At 52.3% G+C, this 22801-nt stretch overlaps 10 protein-coding genes across 10 annotated transcripts; 2 read left to right on the top strand and 8 right to left on the bottom strand.

The window, feature by feature from the left end:
* Positions 1–318: 318 nt before the first annotated feature.
* A1O5_10959 (uncharacterized protein) lies at positions 319–2217 on the bottom strand (the record flags this gene model as incomplete). The annotated part of the gene is made up of 1 exon (XM_007751532.1): positions 319–2217. The coding sequence occupies one exon, from the start codon at positions 2215–2217 to the stop codon at positions 319–321; it is 1899 nt and encodes a 632-aa protein (XP_007749722.1).
* A 1061-nt stretch (positions 2218–3278) lies between these two features.
* On the bottom strand, positions 3279–4457 carry A1O5_10958 (UDP-glucose 4-epimerase; the record flags this gene model as incomplete). Its single annotated transcript, XM_007751531.1, has 2 exons — positions 3279–4371; positions 4429–4457. 2 exons carry the CDS (start codon positions 4455–4457, stop codon positions 3279–3281), a joined length of 1122 nt encoding a protein of 373 aa, XP_007749721.1.
* Positions 4458–4920: 463 nt separating this feature from the next.
* Positions 4921–7182, top strand: A1O5_10957 (uncharacterized protein; the record flags this gene model as incomplete). The annotated part of the gene is made up of 1 exon (XM_007751530.1): positions 4921–7182. The coding sequence occupies one exon, from the start codon at positions 4921–4923 to the stop codon at positions 7180–7182; it is 2262 nt and encodes a 753-aa protein (XP_007749720.1).
* An 804-nt stretch (positions 7183–7986) lies between these two features.
* A1O5_10956 (uncharacterized protein) lies at positions 7987–10358 on the bottom strand (the record flags this gene model as incomplete). Its single annotated transcript, XM_007751529.1, has 3 exons — positions 7987–10025; positions 10079–10200; positions 10261–10358. The coding sequence occupies 3 exons, from the start codon at positions 10356–10358 to the stop codon at positions 7987–7989; spliced, it is 2259 nt and encodes a 752-aa protein (XP_007749719.1).
* A 1075-nt stretch (positions 10359–11433) lies between these two features.
* On the bottom strand, positions 11434–12042 carry A1O5_10954 (hydroxyacylglutathione hydrolase; the record flags this gene model as incomplete). Its single annotated transcript, XM_007751528.1, has 1 exon — positions 11434–12042. The coding sequence occupies one exon, from the start codon at positions 12040–12042 to the stop codon at positions 11434–11436; it is 609 nt and encodes a 202-aa protein (XP_007749718.1).
* Positions 12043–12866: 824 nt separating this feature from the next.
* On the bottom strand, positions 12867–14305 carry A1O5_10953 (uncharacterized protein; the record flags this gene model as incomplete). Its single annotated transcript, XM_007751527.1, has 2 exons — positions 12867–13271; positions 13370–14305. The coding sequence occupies 2 exons, from the start codon at positions 14303–14305 to the stop codon at positions 12867–12869; spliced, it is 1341 nt and encodes a 446-aa protein (XP_007749717.1).
* Positions 14306–16564: 2259 nt separating this feature from the next.
* Positions 16565–18967, top strand: A1O5_10952 (catalase A; the record flags this gene model as incomplete). The annotated part of the gene is made up of 4 exons (XM_007751526.1): positions 16565–16840; positions 16866–17132; positions 17184–17216; positions 17270–18967. 4 exons carry the CDS (start codon positions 16565–16567, stop codon positions 18965–18967), a joined length of 2274 nt encoding a protein of 757 aa, XP_007749716.1.
* Positions 18968–19318: 351 nt separating this feature from the next.
* Positions 19319–20302, bottom strand: A1O5_10951 (uncharacterized protein; the record flags this gene model as incomplete). Its single annotated transcript, XM_007751525.1, has 1 exon — positions 19319–20302. One exon carries the CDS (start codon positions 20300–20302, stop codon positions 19319–19321), a length of 984 nt encoding a protein of 327 aa, XP_007749715.1.
* A 1565-nt stretch (positions 20303–21867) lies between these two features.
* On the bottom strand, positions 21868–22482 carry A1O5_10950 (uncharacterized protein; the record flags this gene model as incomplete). Its single annotated transcript, XM_007751524.1, has 1 exon — positions 21868–22482. One exon carries the CDS (start codon positions 22480–22482, stop codon positions 21868–21870), a length of 615 nt encoding a protein of 204 aa, XP_007749714.1.
* Positions 22483–22520: 38 nt separating this feature from the next.
* Positions 22521–22799, bottom strand: A1O5_10949 (uncharacterized protein; the record flags this gene model as incomplete). Its single annotated transcript, XM_007751523.1, has 1 exon — positions 22521–22799. A coding segment is annotated over one exon (279 nt), but the record flags the coding sequence as incomplete, so codon positions are not given.
* Between the last annotated feature and the right edge of the window lie 2 nt (positions 22800–22801).

The raw sequence follows: 22801 nt of genomic DNA, 5'->3' as shown, positions 1-22801 counted from the left end.
ACGTACCCTGTACATAGGTAGATACCTATGTGTTGATATGTGTGTGGTCTCAATGAAATGTCGCCCACTTCGCCCAACTAAGCACAGTGCCTCGGCTTGTCTTTTTCCGAATCCCCGAACTCGACGTTTCGTGCCGGCTGCGAATGCTTCCGGTTCCGCGATGTCTCTCTATACGCCTCTCTAGCGTCCTCCTGCATCCACTCAACGAAGGGATTGAGTTCAAGTCATGTAACAGTCTAGTCAAAGACTCGGCTTCGTTTTTATGTTGGCCAACCTCTGAATTCTGGTACTCTGCCAGCGAAACGGAGGCAGGGACGATTACGTGATAGTCACAACTTTCTCTCGCAGATTCCTGATGCATTCTTTCCACTCCAGATGCAGCATCTGCGCCCTTTCACCAGACCAGTTGAGCTTGCTTGAATACCAGTACGTCCACAGACCACTTCTCTGGAAACCTGCCTCGGCTTTGCAGAGAAGGAGGCCCCAGACTTCAAAACCAATCATGGGCCCACGGTTGGCGGCCCATGGGGAGAACCTTCTTTCACTGAGCTCCAAGCAGGTGATTTCAACGAGTCCATCCTTGCCGTTCTGAAAGGCATTGTTGTTACCATCCGGATAGAGGGTGATCGATCCTCCAAACTCGCCAGCGTTTCCAGAAAGTTTGCCCTGGTAACTCCTAGATACACCCGAGGTATTCGCGCTCCTAAAACATGCTTTGAAGAAATGTCCTTTCAATTTCAGACGGCCTGATATTATCAGACCGAATGGGAGATCAGCAATGGCCGGTTTAACTGTACAGTCAATAACGGTGGCAAAGTATGATGCTTCGGTGTTGATTTCGCCATCCGAAGGGAACAAAATCTCAGACCTTGATGTTGCCCAAGACCAAGTAGGACCTGGTAATCGATTCACCGCACTATCCACAAGATCGGAACCATGGTCAAAGACGAACCAGTGCAAATCCGCCAGTAAACTGTTCTTCCAGAGTCCAGCGAGGTAGATGTCTTCCAGGATGATGGAGAATTTCTGCGCAAGGCCAGATATAGCCGGAAGTCTGTCATTTGGGTCCGAGAGGATGCGACGAGTGTAATCTTTGACAGTGTCGTACCATCTTTCCCGGGGACTGTGAATCTTGTTCATCGTTGGCAAGCTTAAATGAACTCTGATAGCTCGCAGATAGTCTTTTCCTGAAATCACTTTACTCCCTTCTCGGCAGACAAATTTGACGTGCCCGGTGCCAAATATCAATGTTCGAGGAGATAGAGCGTGTTCTTGTAGTGTCCACGCTCGTTTGTGGATTGGCTGATTGTCTTGGTCAAATTCCCGTCCAGAAGGTCGTACGAATAACTGCTCAGGATTGTTCATCAAGTCTATCATTGTCAGCCGGGGCGCCAGCAGCGAGCTGGCGCGAGATCCTATTCGGGGCAGGAAACCTTCATCGCAACTTCTGGACCCCGCGGCTGAAATGGTGACATAGGCATTCTCAAATATCTGTGGGAGCTTGGCAATCTCGCGAGCTTTGTCCTCGGGATCATCTTGCAAGATGCACAGGCAGTCTACCCACAGATATCGAAGATCAAGATTGAGGGTAACCATGAGGGCATCCTGTAAGGTCGTTGGTAGCTTTGCAACCGGCAGCTGTTGAGCCCAGGTTTCCATGGTGGTTCCATCGATCACGACTGGCTTCACATGACCCCATACGTAAGACAGCGCAGCATATTGAAGGGATTCCCCTTTCTGGGTGATATGAATCTTTGCAGTGACTCTCCCATGGTCCCGACAAATCTTAACCAATCTTGTTGGCAGAAACTCGTCTGTTCGCGGTCGACATTGGTGGTTATTTTGGCAATGATCGAGGTGACTTTTGCTATCCATCAATACCGATTCAAGGTCATCTTCCCAATGCTCCCGTGTCATAATCGGCTCCCCGGTAGGTCCAAAAGCTGATGCGGGAGCCGGGGTGTATTGACTCTTGCGCGGCAACAAATCAACGATCCCAATGACGTGGAAATCTTTTGGATGTCGTGGTTGGGCTCTCTTTCCGTCAGAGGCCACGAAGCCTCGCAAACTTATATCATTAGAAGTAGCAGTGTCGCTCCATCCATACTCGACACGGGTGAAATAAATCTCGCCGGGGTTCTTAAAGCGAACTCTTAGGACCAGCTGACCATTCTCGGGAGATGGAGGAAAGTTGCCTTGGAGTTGAAGTAACAGCATATCAAAGAGAGCGCATCCATCTTTGGCCGCGTTGTTAGCGCTCTCGGGAGACGAAGCCAACACCACATCGCAGATTGTATCAGTCACGGTGACAACACCCGTGACTAGTATGTCAAAAGAGTCGGCAAGGTCGATTACAATATTTTCACAGTGCTTGCATGAATGATAAGTCCTAGGTGAGTAGAGCTGTGAAGGAAATACCTCCAGGTCAGTCCGAAGAGCATGCTCCATGGATATAGCGCAATCATGCACACAATATAATAGCTATACCAGGCATGGATCCCTGAAGGAAGGCCGATGATGTTGCCGGCGAGCGGTCATGATAAAGTGGTCAAAGCCGAGACGGAAACCATCGTTGCCTGATCCTGTTAGTACTGCTAGTAACATGGCCAAGCACTTCGGGCGGCTCACATGGCACTCAGCACCCAGCTGAGGGAGCGAGAGAGGTCAAGGGAGGTGTATGTACCTCCTCGCTCGTACCGAGCCCGCGCAGGCACTGCCACAGCTCAAAGTGGCTTAGTCATGGCTCAGGTCGAGAAATGGAAATACTCGGTAGACATGGTAGATCCTTTGAAAAGTCAAGATTCGCGGCTGAGTACCAAGCACTAGGATTGTGGTAAACTTCATCCTGTCAAAGCCTGAAAGCAGACCAATGTGCTAGTTCTTGGACATCGCCTTGTTCTTACATCTTTTCCGTTTCCGCATTTGCTTGTTGATCGTCCCCATCTGTAGCTTGGATTGTTTTCACATATCTAGACAGTATCCTTCGTCGTTCCGTCTATCTTTACCTGACCCCCTGTTGGGGGCCACCAAAACAATTGAAACCCCCCCCCCCCCCCCAATACATCATGTTCGTGCAAACCGACTGCCCATTCATTGCTCACCGCCAGTGCATTTTGTGTGCAGGGTATTCGTTCCGTATGCAATCGCCCAGACCCATCTATCCGACTAGCTGCCTCCCTTGTTCGCATCGATCTTGCCTCCTTCGAAAAATGAATCCTCAGACCATCCAGCCCACATTCCATGTCATACCTCGTGTCCCTCACCACGCACAGACTGTTTCAGTTGTTCTTCTTCAACGCATCCAAAAACTGCTGGGGCGGTTTCTGCCTGTATCCCTCGGGGTTATTTTCCGTCCACCGCCATAGATCGGCACATGCATCCTCCATCGTCCTGGTGGCCTTCCAACCCAGCTCTCGATTTGCCCGTGTGGGGTTACTGGTCAGATCCAGTACATCACCTGGTCTTCTCTCAACTACTTCGTAGGGTAGATCCCGACCCACCGCTTTGCTGAACGCCTTGATCATCTCGAACACAGTGGAGCCGCGCCCGGTGCCTAGGTTCCAGGCGCGGACGCCTGGTTGATGCGTGCGTAGATAGTCGAGTGCCTTTAGGTGGCCTTCAGCCAAGTCCAGGATGTGGATGTAATCGCGAATGGCGGTGCCGTCGTGAGATGCGTAATCGTCGCCAAATACAAGCAATTTGTCTCTTTTCCCTGTGGCAACTTGCGCGAGCAATGGGAGCAGATTATATGGTACTCCCGAGGGGTCTTCACCCATGATTCCGCTGGGGTGACTTCCCGCCGGGTTAAAATATCGCAAGAGTCCGGCGTTCCATTTCTTGACTGCATCTGCATCCCCTTGCTTTTGGGCCTTTGCGCGCTCGGCATTGATATGGTCCGTGATCATCAACTCGGAAGCGAACTTGGTATTGCCATAGGGATTTGTAGGTCCCAGGGGGCATTCTTCTGGAATCGGGATCATGCCCGGTACACGCGTGGCGTCGCCATAGACGGTAGCGGATGAGGAGTAGACGATGTTTGTCACATTATGTCGGGCAGCCGAAGAGAGGAGACAGAGTGTGCCATAGACATTGACACGGTAGTAGTCGAGGGGAATCTCGCCCGACTCGCCAACGGCTTTTAATGCGGCAAAGTGAATGACGCTGTCGATGTCGGGATGTTTGGAGAAGACATCATCGAGGGCTTTTTCGTCCGTGATGTCGACATTGTAGCATTCGGGTCGTTTGCCGCAAATGAGTTCTATCCGATTGAGGACTTCTGGAGAGGAGTTGTAGAGGTTGTCGACCACGACGACCCTGTAGTCTGCTTCGAGAAGGGCTAGGGCTGTGAAGGAGCCAATGTATCCGGTGCCTCTGAGAGGAGAAGACAAGATCAGTCTTTGTCTAGGTTCCTGTACAGACCTGACCTACCCGGTGATCAAGCAGGACCCCGCAGGCATTTTGTCAATGAAGCACGTCGCTACCCGAGACCGACTAGGCGGGGCAGGGTTTGGCTGCCGACTGCGCCCTTGGAAATCGAGCCACAAGTGAGCGGAGGAGGGGCGCCTTCTGTACGCAGAGTATGGAAGACCGAGATCGACTTGGGACAGCAAGGAAGAGATATTTTGATTTGAGAAAAAGGGACCGATCTATGGTCAAGGGAAGCTCGAAAAAGGATCTTCACACCCTGGTTGCTGCAAGGGACAAAAGGGACCAAGTGGAATGGTAACACCACCCAAGCACCACCCTCACTGAACAAGGCGCAGGCTACCCAGTAGTGAGGCGGCTTTTTCCGCCTGTGGAACCATTTCCCCCCCACCAAGTCACCAATTTTTTGGCAGTCGGAGAACGTTTTTCACCATCCGTGTGCTTTGTCGCAATTGTACCATTACCGCAGGCTGCTCAACGCAGGCCACAGTCAGGATGGAGGAACCTTCGAGGAAAAAGTTAAAGACAACAGCGAAGTCCCCGAAGACCTCAACCGGCCCTCGTATCACCGATCCTCGATTCGCAAATATCCAGTTCGACCCACGTTACCGCCTCCCCGGAAAGAAAAGCAAGGTCAAGGTCGACAAACGTTTTGCTCGAGTCCTTGAAGATGAGGACTTTGTAAAGCGAGCCAAGGTTGACCGGTATGGCCGCCCACTCGAATCCCACGCGGAGCGGAAGCGGTTGAAGCGAAAATATGAGTTTGATAGTGATGAAGAGGGCAAAGATGATGAACAGAGCGATGCGCCGGACGACGATGGCGAAGTGCAACAGGAACTGGGCAGGATTGAGAAGAAGACGCGTGATCCGTTGCGGGAAGGTAGAGACTCTGGCTCGGAGTCTTCCTCAGATGAGACCACAAGTGACGAGGAGTCCGAAGAGGGAGAAGCAGCAACTTTGGAGGAGGAGGTTGGCGTCGGTCCGACGCAGCCAACAGACGTCCCGACAGGCGAGGTGACCTCTCGCATTGCCATTGTCAACCTCGATTGGGACAATATACGTGCCGCCGATCTAATGGCCGTCTTCACCAGTTTCCTCCCATCTTCAGGCTCGTTGCTCAAGGTATCCATCTACCCCAGTGAGTTCGGCAAAGAGCGCCTGGAACGTGAAGAAATGGAAGGTCCACCCAAAGATATCTTTGTGAATCCTGCAAAGGAAGACGCGAATGAAGGCTTCTCCGAGGACGAAGAACAGGCAGATGAAGACATCAAAAACTCCTTGCTGAAACCCGACGACGGCACCACCGATTTCGACTCCACTGCCTTGCGCCGCTACCAACTTGAACGTCTGCGCTATTTCTACGCCGTCTTGACATTCTCTTCGGCGACTGTGGCAAAACAGATCTATGATGCCGTCGATGGGACTGAATATTTGCACACAGCAAATTTCTTTGACCTCCGTTTCGTGCCTGAGGACACCGATTTCTCCACCGATATTCCTCGTGAAGAGTGTCATACAATCCCTGACGATTACCGGCCGAATGAGTTTGTTACAGATGCATTGCAGCATTCCAAGGTAAAATTGACGTGGGACGCCGAGGATGGCAGTCGGAAAGAAGCAGTGGCAAGAGCCTTCAAAGGTGGGAGGCACGAAATTCTTGAGAATGATCTGAAAGCGTATCTGGCTTCGGACGGTTCGGATGATGACGAAGAGGAGTACGAGGCTCTTTCGAATAGTAAGAAAGAAGAAGAAAGGCAACGCATGCGCACGCTCCTTGGCCTCCCGCTCGAGCCGGAGAAGAAGGCCTCTAAGAAGGATAAAGGGCCGGTCGGAGGTGTGCAGATCACGTTCACTTCTGGGTTGAGTGGTGGGTCGAAGGAGACGAGTAAGAAATCAGTGTTCGAAAACTCACCCGAACCCGAGGAGACAACGCTGGAGAAATACGTCAGGAAGGAGAGAGAGAGGAAGCAGAAGCGTAAGGAGAAAATGAAGAATGTTCGTGAGGGTCGCGTTCCCGAGGCCGAGGCCGATGCCGACGACAACGACAACGACAGCGGTGAAGAACAGGTAGTTCTAGCTGGGAACGACCAGGAAGATTTGGGTTTCGAGGACCCGTTCTTTGCGGAACCGTCAGCGGCATCCGAGAAAGCTGCCTCCAAAAAATTGAGAAAGGAAGAGCGTCTGAAGAAAAAGAAGGAACGTGAGGCCGAAGAGGAGGTAGAGCGCAAGCAGCGAGCGGAGCTTGAATTGTTGATGGCCGACGACGACGGCGTTGCCCAAGACGGCGCCGACGGAGCAGGAAAGAGGATCAGGCACTTCGACATGCGCGAGATCCAGAAGGCTGAGAAGGAGGAGCGGAAGAAGAACAAGAAGAAACTCAAAGCTAAGAAGGGCAAAGCCAACGGCAGAAACGACAGTGACAACCCAGAAGATGAACAAGACGGGTTCAAAGTGGACACCTCCGATCCTCGTTTTTCTCGACTGTTTGAGAGCCATGAGTACGCCATCGATCCGACGAATCCGAAATTCAAGGGCACGAAAGCCATGCGCGCGCTGTTGGAGGAAGGACGCAGGCGAAAGCACAAAGACAAAGGCGAACCAGACGAGAAACACTCTCGTCCAGAGCCGCCCATCGGTGATGATGCTCATGGTCGGATTATACAGAGCAAGAGCGATGGCGGTGCGAACAAACCCGATGATGGAGTCAGTGATGTGAAGAGGCTTGTTGAGAAGATTAAACGCCGCCACAAAAGCTGAGGTCCATACATGTGTACCTACGCGCATACTTTGTACATACATCCATCGACGAGTCGGGTCTTTTTGAGCGAGCCGCGATATCAGTTCCTGCATAGCTACAACAAGTCCTCATACGCAGTGCACAGGCAGGGTTCACTTCAGGGACAGATGCTCCCGCTAGCAAGTCCAAGTCCAAGAGTGAGTGGTTCAACCGGTGGGCTGTTGGGTGTGTCGAAACACGGATTGACAAACTGGCCGAGTCCACACTACCCGCAAACGGTCCAGAAGTTTTCCCTAAAGTACTAAATGGGTAGCAGAAGCAGAAGCAGAAGCAGAAGCAGAAGCAGAAGCAGAAGCAGAAGCAGAAGAACAACTGCATTGCTATTTGGTCGATTCTCGCTTGCATTGTGATTCTCCCCCTTCCGTGGATATCACTCGCTTTGTCCCTTTGAAGTACTGGGCACTCATCGTTCTCTCGTTCTTGTCGCAGTCCAAATTTGCCTCCCCTGCGTGTTCCGTGAGTCCAGAACGAATGCTCGATCTACATTCCCTGCCGCACTGGTGGCTTTCATGGCACACTTATTGTGCTTGCATCCATGCCACCGAAAGCCTCGTCGAGTGGAACTGGCGACAAACAATCCCCGCAAGGATTTGTTGCGTCGTTGATGTCCACCACTTGAACCGGGCCCATTCCATGCTCCTGCAACCTGGAATGTGGTACGTCTTCCGCATCCGCAACGCTCACCGCTTCAACCATCGCTTGCGCCTCCGTCCCTTGCAAAGAACCTACGTTCATAAACATATCTCCATCACCGCCTTTCCTGTTCATCGGTACGGCGGCATCCCAGAACTTCCAGCACCACCCCTCAACCCCAATCCTCTTCCGCCAACATCACCGTACATCTCCATGAAAGCTCGTTGCTGCGCACCCGGATCACCACCGAACCTAGAAGCGGGATGATTTGCCAGTGCACCTGGAAAGCCCGGCGGAGGTCCTGCATTCATGAAGCCAGGCGGGGGATACATGCCGGGAGGAAGGTTCGGGGGCATCCCAGACGAATCTGCAGTGTATTTCCGCTGCGGTTGTGGCTGCTGCGGACGCTGCTGTTGAGGCAGAGTCTGTTGACTCGGAATCTGCTGAGGTTGACCATACGGTGCTCCTGACATCCCTCGGGGGAGGTTCGGCAAGCCAGGTGGGAGTGAGAGCTGACGCGAAGGCTGTGGCTGCTGTGGCTGCTGAGGAGGCCAGCTTGGATTCTGTCGTGGCATTTGATCAAGTCCAGGAGGCCGCTGAAGACCAGGTGGAAGTGCTTGAGGCGGTCGAGGAGGCTGCATTGGTCTTTGTGGAGGCGCTTGGCCACGGAGCATTGCAATCAGCGGATCTTCCGAATACAAAGACTGCGTGCCGTTGGTCGGCCTTCTACCGGGTTGTTCGCGCGGCGCCTGTTCGCTTTGGTACATGGAAATGGGCGACTCTTCGAACATTGGCCCTCTTGGTTCCCTTCGTTGTGCTATTGTCGGATCTTGCTGAGCCTGAATTGGAGAAGTCACCGGCCCCCTTGGCTGGACCGCACGATTGCCCGGGTCAGGTGGTAATCCAAACATTCCTCCTCCAGCAGGAGGTGGTGGTTGAGGTTTTGGCGCCAGAGAGGCCTGCCGAAGCAAGCTCAGAAGAACCTCGTCTTTAGTGATGCTGGATTGCTGCCGTGTATGCGTGTGTTGCTCGCTTGGAGATTTGCTCTCTGTATATCTTTCCTGAGGTGCAGCCGGTTGAATTTGTTCAGGCTGTTGCAGTTGACCTGCCAGTTGGCCAGATAACAATGCATACAGTGTAGGCGTTGGAGGCTTCGCTTCTGGTTCGGACTTCTGCTCGTTGGCTCTTGCGTATAATGGTGTTCGCGGTTTCAGTGCTTCTTGGTTTTGAGGAGTAGGATTGTTACTTCGTGTCTGCAACATTTCGAGGATGCGAGCGAATCCAGCTTGGTCAGCATCCGTCGCCGAGCCTGTCGCTTGCGCCGATGAAGGTCTCTCCGAGGGCGGTGGTTGAGTAGGAGGTTCAATCTGCCTGTTTTGTTCGGTTGCAGGGCTGAAGAGCGACGCAAAGCGCGTTTTCCCATGTGACTTTGCTGGCCCGGCCTTCTGTTCAGTCGCCTTGGACTCAAATCTGGCAAAGAATTTGTCCATTGAGTCATCCGGCTCGGCGGAAACGACTCTCCTGGCCGGTTTCTCTTCTGGTGGTGGACTGGTGGCGGCTGTTTCGACTTTGTCAACAGTTGCTGTGCTGCCGGCTTTCATCCGCTCTTTCCATCGTTGGAAGTCCTCCTGAGTACGGGCTTGAAACGATTCTTCTGGCTCAGTCGAGTCCATCCATTCGGGCTCCGCCTCCACTTTGGCAGGGCGATCCTTGTCCCAATCACGGTCTCTTCCTCGATCGCGACGCCAGTCAGGTGTCTTGTCGTCCTCAGCGTCTCCGGTATCTTTCTTAAACCATGACTGCGACAGCTTCGCCCTCGACTGCGTGTCCCTTCTGAAACCACGTGATGAATCGTCCTGTGTTTGATCATTCTCTTGGTCATCGTTCCTGTCTCTTCCTGCCCATTTCGGTCTGCGGTCGTAGTCACGACGACCTTCGGTCTCTAGATCCTCGCCCTCTTGACGACTACTGTAGCGACCATTTGTTTGGGTATATCTTCGCTCATGGTGTCGAGGCTCGGACTCGTCGCCATTTCTAGATCTGTCGTTGAACGCTGATCGGTCTTTATGATTTCCCGCTTCCTCTGCTAGATCCTGCGTCTTGCCAACAGCACGGGCATTAGAAGAAGCAAAAGAGCGGCGAGGAGGACCAAGAACTATGCGATCGGGATCTGCAAAGTCTCAGTCAGTCGGGCCAGCTGAAGGATATATATTGGAAGCGTACCTGTCGCTGTCCGACGGTGAGAGTCAATTAAAGTTGGTCTCTTTTGAAAGGGTTCACTTTGGACAGGTTGTTCATCTTTAACTCCTCGAGTTATAGGTCTTCTGCCACTGAGTTCTTGTGCACTGGCAAACGTCAGTTGTCTTGATCCTGCTTCAGCCACGAAATTAACATGTATTCCATACCCCATCCATTCCTCTATAGGTGGTAAATTTGGAGGTTTGCATATTAGCGGCGATGCTCGCAGCTTCAACAGATCTTCGACAGAGTATTTTCCAGACATGTTTCAAGGCGGTCAAGGAGTGGTTCTCGCATCGGTTTCGAGGGTGGCAAAGGAGACTGCAAAAACACGACGTCGAGAGCAGAGGAGGCGTTGCAATGCGGATCTAGCAAGAAGAACTCGAGACAACAAGAGAGGGGGTCTCGTCGGCGCAGGCGAGGTCTTGCGTCTCAGAGGAAAGGGTCGGTGTGGTTTGTCGGCTGGAGATTTTGTCTCATGCGCAGGAAATTAGACTGTGGAGAGGGGCGATGGCGAGGATATTGTACATTCAGGACAAAGAAGGCGACGGCGAACGGCTGGACGACCGTTTCTGGGATCGTTTCTGGGTTTGCCTGTGGGCTGCAGGGAGAATCTCGCTCAAAGCTGTGGTGCAGGGTTTGATATGTGACGTCGAAATGCCGTTTAGATGGTCTGCCGAAAAGGTCAAGATACAGCCCCGGAAGAGGTAAGAGGGCAGTGCAGTACTGGGTACTCCGCTGTTATGCTGTTTGGGAGAAGTTGCTAGTGATGCCCAGGACTCCGTGCAATAGGCGCCACAGGCGCCAGCCACCCGCCACGACGTGTACCAAGGGAATTGTCAGATCGACCTTGATCGACCTAGGTTCAATAAGGCATATTTCTACACTGCCACATTGGTCCGCCGTACATGGCTGCAAAAACGGCCACATCTCGACAAAATAAAAAGGATGACAATATATCTCGTACTTCTCCTCAGTTATTCTATAGAATTGAGGCAAAAAGCAAAACAATATAGAGCAAAAACAATCAACAGTCAGGATTCCCAAGTGGTCACCCACCTTAGTACTAACTGACCGGCATGTGGCTTAAGTACAGCTGAGCGAACGGGAAGCCCTGTTTTCCACATCCTATGGTCGATTGCAAAAGAACTTCAACAATTTCAATATATATCTACTGTGAGAATATTTTGTGAGACTGTCTTTTGATCAGGCCTGATCTATTCGGTTCAAAGAACACCGAGCCGGTGTGCAGGAGAATATGGTAGCATAGTGTCTTTACATGATTTCAAAGAGCAGTTTCTGAACTTGAAGTCCATGACTATCTCCGTGTCATCAGCGGCTTAACTTGCGTTCTTCATGTCCCTCAATTTAGCCATCACCTCGCTAGGCTCCGTCTTCCCCGTGGCCTTCTTCATATCCTCCGTCATTACTCGCATAAATACATTATATTCCTTTTCCTGGCCGATGGTAAACTTTCCTTGTGTTTCCCGGTTCTCCTCCACAAACTTCTCCAGCATTTTCACCGCCGGGTTGTTCCCGTCGACTTTCTTCAAGAACTTAACATTGGATTTTGTGTACTCGTGGCCGGGGTAGATCTTTGTATCATCCGGTAACGCAGCCAAGATCTCGTTGAGGGCTGTATTCATCTCTGTACCATTGCCCTCAAAGAATTTACCGCAGCCGCCGATAAACAACGTGTCACCAGTAAACACCACTCGTTCGTTTGTGGACTTATCTTGCATGTACCAACAGATACTGTCCTGTGTATGGCAGGGCGTGTGCAGGGCGGTGACTTCAATATTCTTGCCTATCGAGAATGTTGACCCATGGGGAGGAGTCTTTGTGACGCATTCGCAGTCCTTGCCTCCGATAACGGGTAATTGGGAGGGCAAGGCGGACAGCATCTTTTTGTTTCCGCCAGCATGGTCCCAGTGATGGTGTGTGTTCATGATTGCAGTTAGGTTTAGAGACTTGGATTTCTCCTCGAGGACAGGAAGGACTCTGGAGAAGCAGAAAGGATGGGCGTCAGCTTTCATCCCTATTAGACCGCGATATCTGGGAAAGCTTGAAACGTACTCTGGAGGATTTGCTGGATCAATGATCACAGCATCCTTGGTCTCGTCATCGCTGACCAAGTACGCATAATTGTTGGACGAGCCAACCCCTGAATAGCACAGCTTATTAGCATTCTCTTCAGCAGTTCCCCATCGCAGCACAATTGCGCCCCGGGGGTCAGATGGTATCAACAGTCCTCCTTTGAAGCGTTCTCTCCAATATTGACAGATACTAGCACAAGTGTAATGATGTGGGTAGACATACACATAGGAATACTCAAGACATGCATCTTTCTCGCGGGCTGCTGCGCGAATGCTAGTAAATTCAATGAAATTCCCAAGTGCGGGGTATTCGCAGGACGGATGAACGCGGCAAATGCGGCGGTGGTAGAGAGGATCGGGCGGACGAGGCGTGCTGTGATCATGAGAAACCGAACTCGAAGCTCAACCCAGGTGGTAAGAAAGGGAGATTTCGTGCAAGTCTGGTGCAGTGATGGTGAGCGGCTCATGGAGTACCTCGTATTAACTGTTAGATGCGGAGATTCGGAAGCGGACAAAATGCCGTCACCACCGCGTTTTGTTGGAGCTAACGTCAAATACAAATCAACATCGCTTTGGGCCTGCGGTATTGGCATTCTTCATCGCTCTCATGTTCTCCCCAATAACACGGAATTCATGGGGAAACACATATTCTATACGTCTAATCATGTCTAACAGTATCACGCTACTGTACCGTAGTCGACGTGATGGTGACTCCGTCGCCGACTCAAACTCAAATGTCCGCTCTCATGCAGGAGTCGCTGACTTTGGGCCATATCCACGACTCTATCCTTTCCGACCATGGCCGGAATCCAGCCTCTCATCCATCCATTGACTCGCTCCCAATGACTATACCCGTGCGAATCTCTTACCTTCACGATTCTGTCTTCTCGCTCCCCATACATGATAAACTGAACACCCATCAAGGCATCCATCATGAGCACTCCTGCAGCCCCCAGAAAGAATGGCGCTGCTCGGGCCACCCATGCCCATCTCTGGTTCCCGTCCGCATCCACCCAACCGTGATGTCCGTATGGCTCGTAATCGCTCCATGCGTTCGGGTTGGTGATCAAGGAGGCAGAGTACTGATGCGCCCAGTTAGCAGAGTAACAGAAATTGATGTGGTTCAAACGAACAACTCGTCCAAATACCACACAGCTTTTCAAGCAAAAGGGGGACATACAAAGAAGTTGCCGCAAAACGCAGCGATAAATAAAAGCGGTGAGAGGCCAGCAGTTGACTGCCGGCGCCAGTTCTTGTACAGCTGAGGTAATCTTGACCCAAGGTATAGGAAGGTCGAGCACCACGACAAGATAGTGCCGGTAATCTCGAGAGGGGTGTCGACGCGGAAGAGATGAATTCCATGCACATGGTGGTCGGAAGGAAAAGGTACCGGAGCAGCTGCCACATTGGAGGCCAAGGAAGCCATGGTAGCTGCATAGAGAAGAGTGCGTGGTGAGGGTGAAGCCATCCAACTCGACCCAAATTTGTCCCCGTAGACAATATCTTGAGGCGGAGTTCCTTTCTTTTCGCCATAATTTACAGCAGAAAATTGAGGAGCAGTGACATCTGTGGGCTCTGATCGTTTAGGAGCATAGTCGTCGGAGTCCCTGAGCTCCGGGCCCTCACTGGCGAAATTGGAGTTGATGGGAGACAGCCCATTTATAATAGCACTATCGGCGTCGTCGATATCGCTGCTCCCTGTGGAATGGAGGCTTTCCTCATACATCCACTTTGCGGCGTAGCTGTACCAGAAGTACTGAACCACTAGGCACATATCAACGAAGACGTAGTAGGTTGCGATTATGATCTGCCAGCCTGCTTGCTTGGTGAATATCGCTCCCAGAAGGTTGGCCAAATCGCCTAGTAACCACTCGCCCAGGAAGAAAATCGAGAGACCTGCAGTGGATTTGATATAATAGTTTTTGAAAATCTGTGGCATCTGCGCGAATAGCCATGATACTATTGACAGGGTGCCGAGGAGAGTAGAGAGCGCGGCCAGAGGGGTAGGTATGCAAAAACCAAGATATAAGGATACTTCGGACAAGAGGGGAGAGGTCGGCGTGCAGTGGTTTGGTAGAGAGGACGCCGTCCAGAACGGGATATGAGAGAAAGCCATTGCTTATCGACTCTGGAGTAGAGCGCTTGAGGGGTATCAACAGCTATCCAAGCTGTAACCTGCTTATCATCGCTGTTGAAACGTCGGTCGAAGTACCGGCGTGGTAAGCTCGAGACAACGTTGGATATGTTTCGCCCCGGTCTCAGAACCGTCCAGATTCTGCTCGTATGTATGGTAATGAGCCCGAGGGTATATGAGGCTCCGTTCGATCGCCGTCGCGGCTTGTGCTGTCAATGAAACGAGCACTGCGCAACAATACTATTGGTTAGGCTTCGAATCGAGAGGTCCTGTTGGGGGAAAAAAGTCGATCTATGAAATCGTGAGCGTGATCATGAAAGACCAAAAAGAAATGAGAGGAAGAAACAGTGCAGAAACACGAATGCGCTGTAAAGGCGATGCGGCCTGGTGTGGCAGTGTGAAAGGAGTGTGAGCGTAGCGCAGGCGTGTCCCCAAGACGAGGGAGATGCTGGACGAAGACAAAGGGCCCGATAAGGCAGTCACACCCCCAATACTATTAGTACAGGCAGAAAAGGGAATCTCTGATAGGAGCCTGAACCCTTGGGATCAGCCTGGGGATCGAGGCTGATTCGGGCGCGGGCAAAGGGACGAGCCGAAGAAAGTAGAATTTGGGGCGGAGGGCGATTGTGTGCAGATGACATGGGGGAATGACTGTGAGATTAGGCATGAATAGGTCAGATGGGCTTGGATCGGGAGGTCAACAAGCCCCAAACCCCCAGGCAGTGCGGCATGAGTGAGGGTTGATGATGGGTGACGATAGCGATGGGTGGAGGCGAAGGAGGGTCGAACGAGATGCGGACAGGCTGCTGGGCGGATCTGCACGCGACTGTCACAGGCGCAGGCGAAGGAACGCGAACTGATAAGCATCTGGCGAGCCCCGGACGCCAGGTTGATTGGTTGCAGGCGCATCTCTGGGCGTGGGAGGAGATGGCCGACTCGGCACTACTGGGTACTACTGTACGTACTGTACCAACAGCAACCAACAAGCGCCAACACTTTGCGACACCATCGGCACTGGCAGCTCTCGCTTGTCCAACCCTATTTCTCCCTTCTCCATTTCATACATGATTGAGTTTGCCGCACGTCCAGCAGACACCACAGAGTCCGAGGCTATTACATGATAAATTGTTCCTGCATCCGACACATGGTCACGATGGTCGAAGCATCACTTCTCTGCGTGAAACAAGATGGCCTCCCTCGCCCTCCCTCGTTCTCCCTCGCCCTCCAATTATCCCCGTGTCCACCAGCACAGCAGCAACCACGAAATTATAAATCAGACCGCCCTTTCAAGAAGAAGTGAAGTTGGCTGCTGAAACATGCTGATGACACCCGCTGTGCAAGAAGTCTAGACTGTAATCCTGGTAGACGTTTTGGGCACGATTTGTGGGAAACCCCGGAGAAGAGACTGGTCAGCTGGTCTCAGGGAAGTATCCTGCTCCAGACAAGAATGTAACCGGCTATGGATCTCATATCCGCATCCGCCATGCCTCCATTCCTGGATCTAGCCTCGCCAATTCTCGCAGCCTTGCTCACATAATCATACCCCGTCCAAACCTCGGCAGGAACAGCATTATTCCGGACAATCTTCAACTGCGTCTCCTGGATCACTTTTCCGCTGCCACCACGTCACGCATTTGTCCATTCTACCACCATCACAAAGGTCGCCGCCGCCACGCCAATCAAGACTCCTCCGTTCACAAGCACAAAGCTATGACGGATTGTCATCCTGGCTCCCCAGTTCTATTCCGGACCAATCGTTACTTCATGATCAGCGTCATGATGCAACAACCTCTCATCCGGGTCCCAATTCCGAATATCACGTCCTGACGAGGCTCATGCAACGACTTTCTACATGAGGATCCAATATTCCGAATACATTCCCACCGTGACGAAATGTTGCCTTTCATCACCACCATTAAAAGGACAATGTGGAACCATGCGTGAATCTGCCTACGTCAAATGGCCCAACGGGACAGTTTCGCCATGCTCTCGCAAACCCCCCCCCTCTGCTTATGATGCAACAGCTGCTCGCTTCGAGTGCTGAACAAAGTGTACCCATAGCACTTCAATCGGCATAGGTGCCATTGGTAGAGAACAGACCCCTTGACCCGTCGTAGCAAACGTGCAACAACGCGTCAACACTCAACTGAAACCCCGCTCATTCCCTCTCTCGCTTTTCTTTTAATCTTGCCCCCATCGCTTTTCCCTCCTTCTCTTTCGACTTCCTCACGAATGCAGACAATGGCCTCGTCAATCGCTAATACCGTGCGAGACATTGGAAATTCAGCCGCAGAATCCGTCCAAAGCATGGCTCACAATAAGAAAATCGCCGACCTCGAGCAGAACAAGAGGGATCAACAGGACACCAAGCAGAACACCACCACTGACTGGGGTGTCAAAGTCTCAGATGTCGACCACTGGCTGAAGATTGCCGATGACAAGAGCGGGAGGATTGGACCGTCTTTCCTCGAAGACGCGGTGGCCCGAGAACGCGCAAGTTGTCCCACGTTGCTGTCAGTCCAAAGATTTTAAACCGTGACAGATTCATCGCTTCGACCATGAGCGTATCCCCGAGCGAGTCGTCCATGCGAGAGGCGCTGCTGCCCACGGCCACTTCAGACTTTGCGAGAGTGCCGAAGATGTCACCACCGCCGGCGTTCTGACAGACACCTCACGGACCACTCCCATCTTTGTCCGATTCTCGACCGTGCAGGGTAGTCGAGGCAGCGCAGATACCGTTCGTGATGTCAGAGGTTTTGCTGTCAAGTTCTACACAGACGAGGGAAATTGGGATATCGTGGCCAACGATGTAAGCAGACTCTGCCGGTGTAAAGAGGCATTAGCTGATTCAATTCGCAAGATTCCAGTATTCTTCATCCAAGACGCCATCAAGGTGAGTGGAAGTTACCTCATATTCCACAGCGTCGTCTAACCAGCTTTGGACAGTTCCCGGATCTTGTCCACTCCCTGAAACCGGAGCCGGATAATGAAGTCCCACAGGGGCAAACAGCTCACAACAACTTCTGGGATTTCATGTTTCTGCATAGGGAGGCAACCCATATGTTTTGCTGGGCCATGTCCGACAGAGGCATACCCCGCTCGTACCGCATGATCCAAGGCTTTGGTGTCAACACCTTTGCCCTCGTCAATGCCAAAGGAGAAAGGACGTATTGCAAGTTCATATGGACACCCGAGCTGGGCGTCCATTCGTTGGTTTGGGACGAAGCCCTCAAACTGGCTGGTCAAGACCCAGACTTCCATCGTAAGGATCTCTGGGAGGCCATCGAGAACGGAGCATACCCAAAATGGAAGTTTGGACTTCAATGCATCAAGGATGGTGACCAGGATAAATTCGACTTTGACATTCTCGATTCGACAAAGGTCTGGCCTGAGGAGCAAGTGCCTATTCGTTACATCGGTGAACTGGAACTCAACCGCAATGTTGATGAGTACTTTGCAGAGACCGAACAGGTCGCTTTCTGCACCAGTCATATTGTCCCTGGCATCGACTTCAGCGAAGATCCGCTTCTTCAGGGCCGGAACTTCTCTTACCAAGACACTCAAATTACCCGCTTGGGTGTGAACTGGGAAGAACTGCCCATCAACCGCCCAGTCTGTCCAGTTTTGAATTTCAACCGAGACGGCCAACTCCGCCATACCATAACCAAGGGTAAAGCCAACTACTGGCCAAACAGATGGGAAGCCAACCCACCAACTAGCCACAGCGGCAAGGGCGGCTTTGAATCATACCCAGCACACTACCCTGGCATCAAAGCGCGTATGCTCACACATAAATGGAAGGACTATCTGTCGCAAGCGCAACTATTCTTCAACTCCATGTCCGATATCGAGAAGAAGCACATGATTGAGGCCTTTTCCTTTGAATTGGATCACTGCGACGATGACATCGTCTATGAACGCCTCGTCACCCGCTTGGCGGAGATTGACCTCTCGCTCGCCCAGGGCGTAGCCAAGAACGTCGGCGCAAAGACCCCTGAAAAACAGACTGTTCCGAACCATGGCAAGAAAGCCAAGGGTCTCAGCCAGTTTGACTACATGCCCAAAGAACCAACGATCAAAGGCCGCCGCGTAGCCATCTTGATTGCTGACGGGTTCGACAATAAGGCGTACGAGGCCATGAAGGCAGCCGTCTTCGCACAAAGCGCTGTCCCATGGACAATCGGGACCAAACGGCAGCCTATAGCTGCTTCAGATGGTTCGACGCAGGTGAAGCCCGACCATTTCCTGAACGGTCAGCGATCCACCATGTTTGACGCATTGTTCATCCCCGGTGGCGCCGAGTCCATCAACACTCTGAAGGAGATTGGTCTAGCACGCTTCTGGGTCAAAGAAGCTTTCGGGCATCTCAAAGCCATTGGCGCCGTGGGTGAGGCTGTCAAACTCGTCCACGCCGCGCTTACTGAGGTCCAGAATGTGAAGTTGGCTTCTGAAGAAAGCGACGATGTGGTGGATTGGTACGGTGTCGTCACAGCGCAGAAACCTGACACAGGAGGCAGTGTCAAGGAAGGTGTCAACATGATGAAGGAGGCAAAGGACTTTACGGGCAAGTTTTTCTGGAATATTTCCCAGCACCGGAATTTCGAGCGAGAACTAGACGGCTACGCGGAGCAGGTGTCGATCTAGGCTAATCTCATTGACAAAATTGTACGATTCTCTGGGCCGTGTGTGAGAAAGAGATCGGCAGGCCGTGGCTGGCCGTTGACGGATATGAAGAGCGTGCCCAGATTGTCTATCTGGTTCTCCTCCAGGACATATGTAGCTCTAACGACGAGAGAACAATAAGGAATTGATCGATCAACTAATGCACGCATCACTTGTTTGGCGTATTCCACATTTTCATATTCCACATTTTCGAGTCCTAATGTCATGCGAAATAGACCAAGGCAGAGTCGGACTGCCTTCCGGCGTGTCATAGGCCACACATGTGTATCAAGCTGGTGCGTGAGCACCGTTTTCACTCATGCAACTATCAACTCAGGCCTCCGGCTCGGGCTCCGGCGTGGGTACCTCCAACGTACCCTGCATGACCTGCACGGCACTGCCGCTCAAGAGGACCTCTTCGATTTCCAACCCCTCAATACCCGCCGCCGCTTTGACGGCGACATCGACAAAAATCTCGCTCCGCTGGCCCATCTCGACGCCCTGCACGATCGCGTATCTGAACCGCCCGGCCCTGCCCTCCTGCAGGGCCAGATACGCGGCCAGCGCGCTGGCGGCGCTGCCTGTGGCGGGATCCTCGCGCGATCCGAGACTGCGGGTGCGCAGGGCGCGGACTTTTGCGCCGCCAGATACGTGCAGGGATGAGGAATGGTGTTCCTCCGCAAAGCCTAGGTCGACGAAGGAGTATGTCATGACGATGCCCTCGCGCCAGCCTGCGTCGAGGACCTCCAAGGCCGACGTGTACGTCGCGTCGCGCCCGATCAGGTTCTCCGTCTGCGCGGCCAGGGCGGCGAGGTCCGGCAGCTGCGCGAGGATGAAGGTCATGCCCTTGACGATGCTAACCACAGGGTACTCCCCGAACGGCCTGTCTGCATAGGGAGCGGCGTGGACGTGCAGGTTGTGCGCGACGGAGATCCGGACCCCATCCACGGCCGGGTTCAAAGCGATGCCGATGCGGCCTGCCTTTGCCTGCAGAGCTTTCACATTGTTGCTGCGCGCCGACTCGTTTCCGAGCAGCCGGAGAAGATAGTTTGCCGTCCCGACGGTGGGATGGCCCGCGAAGGGCACCTCCGCTTGGGCGGTGAAGATGTCGATGCGCACGGACCGGTCGTCGAGGTCCATCTGCGTCTGCTCGTGCAGGAAGACCGTCTCCGACAGGTTGAACTCGCGGGCAATGCGCTGCTTCTGGCTCTGAGAAAGCGCGAGGATCCGTGGCACCTTGACCAGCGCCAGCGGGTTGCCTGTGTACCGCGTCGAGGTGAAGACGTCGAGCGTCACGAAGGAGAGTTGTGTGGACATCTTCGCTTCTGTCCCGCACACAATATTTTCGGGAGTGACGGCAAACTATTGAGAATACCACTGCTATGTGAGGATTGGAGAAATGGCAGATAGATATAGGGGATCTGTATAATCACTAATACGAATACCTCGTCCGCGTTAATATGACTCACACCTCGCTACACCCGCACATAACAGGTTTGGACGGACCTCGGTGGAGCTGTAGTCGGAGATATTTGCTGTTTCGAAATGCGATTAGAGTAGTAGTACCGCCATCTAGAACCTCCCTCTAGCTACTTAGATGAGGCTCCAAGCTGCGATGCCTCATGCTAGTCCGAGAGGTGCCGTGCAACGACCCGGAACGGAATGCCAGTTGATATTCCATATTTGCCATCTGCTTCAGCGTCGATCAGAGAGAAAGCAATAGATCCCGACAAATCTTTCGACAGTTTTCATGCCTGAATATTCTGCGGTGATGCCTATATTGTACCCAGATCGTCCCTGAAGTGTCGGGGTAGGCCAACCCCTTGTTGCTCATAGCCCTTCAGAAGGACTAGGCCGGTCACCAAGGGTCCCATAGCAGTGCATGCTTCTGTAGAATCATGAGAACCCGATTTGCAAAGGTACTGAAATATCTTTCGCACAGCTCTTGTTTGTGTCGTTTCTATTTGATCCGTTGGCTCGACTGATTGGCTCCAAGTGCCCAATCTTGCCAAAAGGGACGGTGAAACGCAGTTATGTCCAGAGCAGATCATCCAAATATATCCTTGATGGTTGCGTCTGCTCCAGCATTTATCAACAGATCGGAGCATTCAAATCGCCGCGCTATTGTAGCCGATAGGAGTGGTGTCCCGCCAAACTCAAACATGTGGTCGATGGAAACTCGGTGATGAACTAGGTCGTCGACGACATTTTATAACCTCTTTCAGCAGCTTCATGGAGCGGCGTGAGGCCCCATCAGTCAGGCTGAGATGCATCGACGTGTTTCTCAAACAAAAATTCAAAACGTCATTATGGCCATCCCTTGCAGCCATGTATGCTGCCGACCTCTCGAACCCGTCCAGAGCATGAACATCGCATCCGGCTTGAAGGAGAAGATCCAAAATCACAATATTGCCGTCTGCACATGCATCATGAACGAGATCGCCACCGAGGCCACAGTCTCGAGTTGTGTCTGACCTGTGGCTGATCAAGAACTCGGTGACAAGTTAATGGTTGTTGGCAGTTGCGCGCATCAGGCTGGTGGAGCCGAATGAAGTCTTGAATTCCACATCGAGGCCCTCTTGGAGAAGACGTTTGACGATTTCCAAATGCCCGCCTCCTGCTGCGAGGACTAAAGCAGAGTTCCAGGTCTCAACCGGCACCTGTTGCTCATGTGATTCTTTCATGAGGCGGTCCGCGACCTTTAAATGGCCGTTATATGCGGCAAGGCCCAAAGGAGTGAATCCACTGTTTGAGCGGGAAGCGATGTTGGCCCCCCTCTTTCAGGAATATGTTCACCAAATCCAGATCGCCTTTCAAGCAGCAAACATGCAGCGCAGTCCAACCCGACACAGTTGATGTGTTGACAAGAGCCCCCGAACTTATCAATCGAGTCGAAATCTCCAGTTGTCCGGCATTTGCGGCTTCATGCAGGCATTAACATCGAAGCCCATATCTAATAAATGATTGATCAGTTCATGTCTGCCATGACGGATGGCGTGATGCAGTATCGTCATGCCATCTGGTCCAGGGCAGTGGATGTCCACGTCTTTCTCAAGCCACTCATTCACTGTTGTGATATCGTCCCCGACTGCTGCGAGGTATAACGGCGTCCACGATTTCCACCTAGACTCAAGATTGATGCCACTTTCAATCGGCAGATTCACCACATCACGATGTCCGCGGTATATTGCGGTGAGCAACATAGGTACCCTCTCTTCCATCACGAAGTTCTTGTCCGCTCCATGACTCAAGAGAAGCCGGACGGCTTCAGCGTGGCCATTCCCAGCGGCAATTGACAATGCTCTCACGCCCGTCGACGACACAATCTTCACCGACGCACCTGCAGCTAGAAGTAGATTGACGATGGAATCATATCCGTCCTCAGCCGCTAAAATCAAGGCCGTAGGTCCATCCTCATCTTGATCGTTGGGTCTGCAACCAGCTTCTAAAAGACCTTTGCATGCACTGCAGCAACCGAAGAGCGCTGCAGTATGCATTGCGGTGCTTCCATCCGTCGGTTTGTCATGGGGAAGACACCATAATCAAGAAGGAGTTTTATGCATTCGAGAGAGTCACTTCTGGCAGCAGCATGTAGAGGATTCCAACCAAGACCTGATTCTGGCAACACTTTTGCTCGGGCATAGAGCAGCAGCCTTACATTGGGAGCGATGCTGGCGTCTGCAGCTAACCAAAGTGGTGTCGCGCCTGTATCGGAAATTGCGTTAACATCTGCCCCCCTCTCAATCAAAACCTTAACAACTTGCTCGCTTGACTCTTTTGCAGCGAAGTGCAGCAAAGTGAGGCCGGAATTTTGGG

Source organism: Cladophialophora psammophila (genome assembly GCF_000585535.1).
Source record: "Cladophialophora psammophila CBS 110553 chromosome Unknown aczJe-supercont1.22, whole genome shotgun sequence".
NCBI classification, from domain to species: Eukaryota; Fungi; Ascomycota; class Eurotiomycetes; order Chaetothyriales; family Herpotrichiellaceae; genus Cladophialophora; species Cladophialophora psammophila.
Note: the sequence above shows the minus strand (reverse complement) of the source record. Positions and strands in the feature narration are given on the sequence as shown.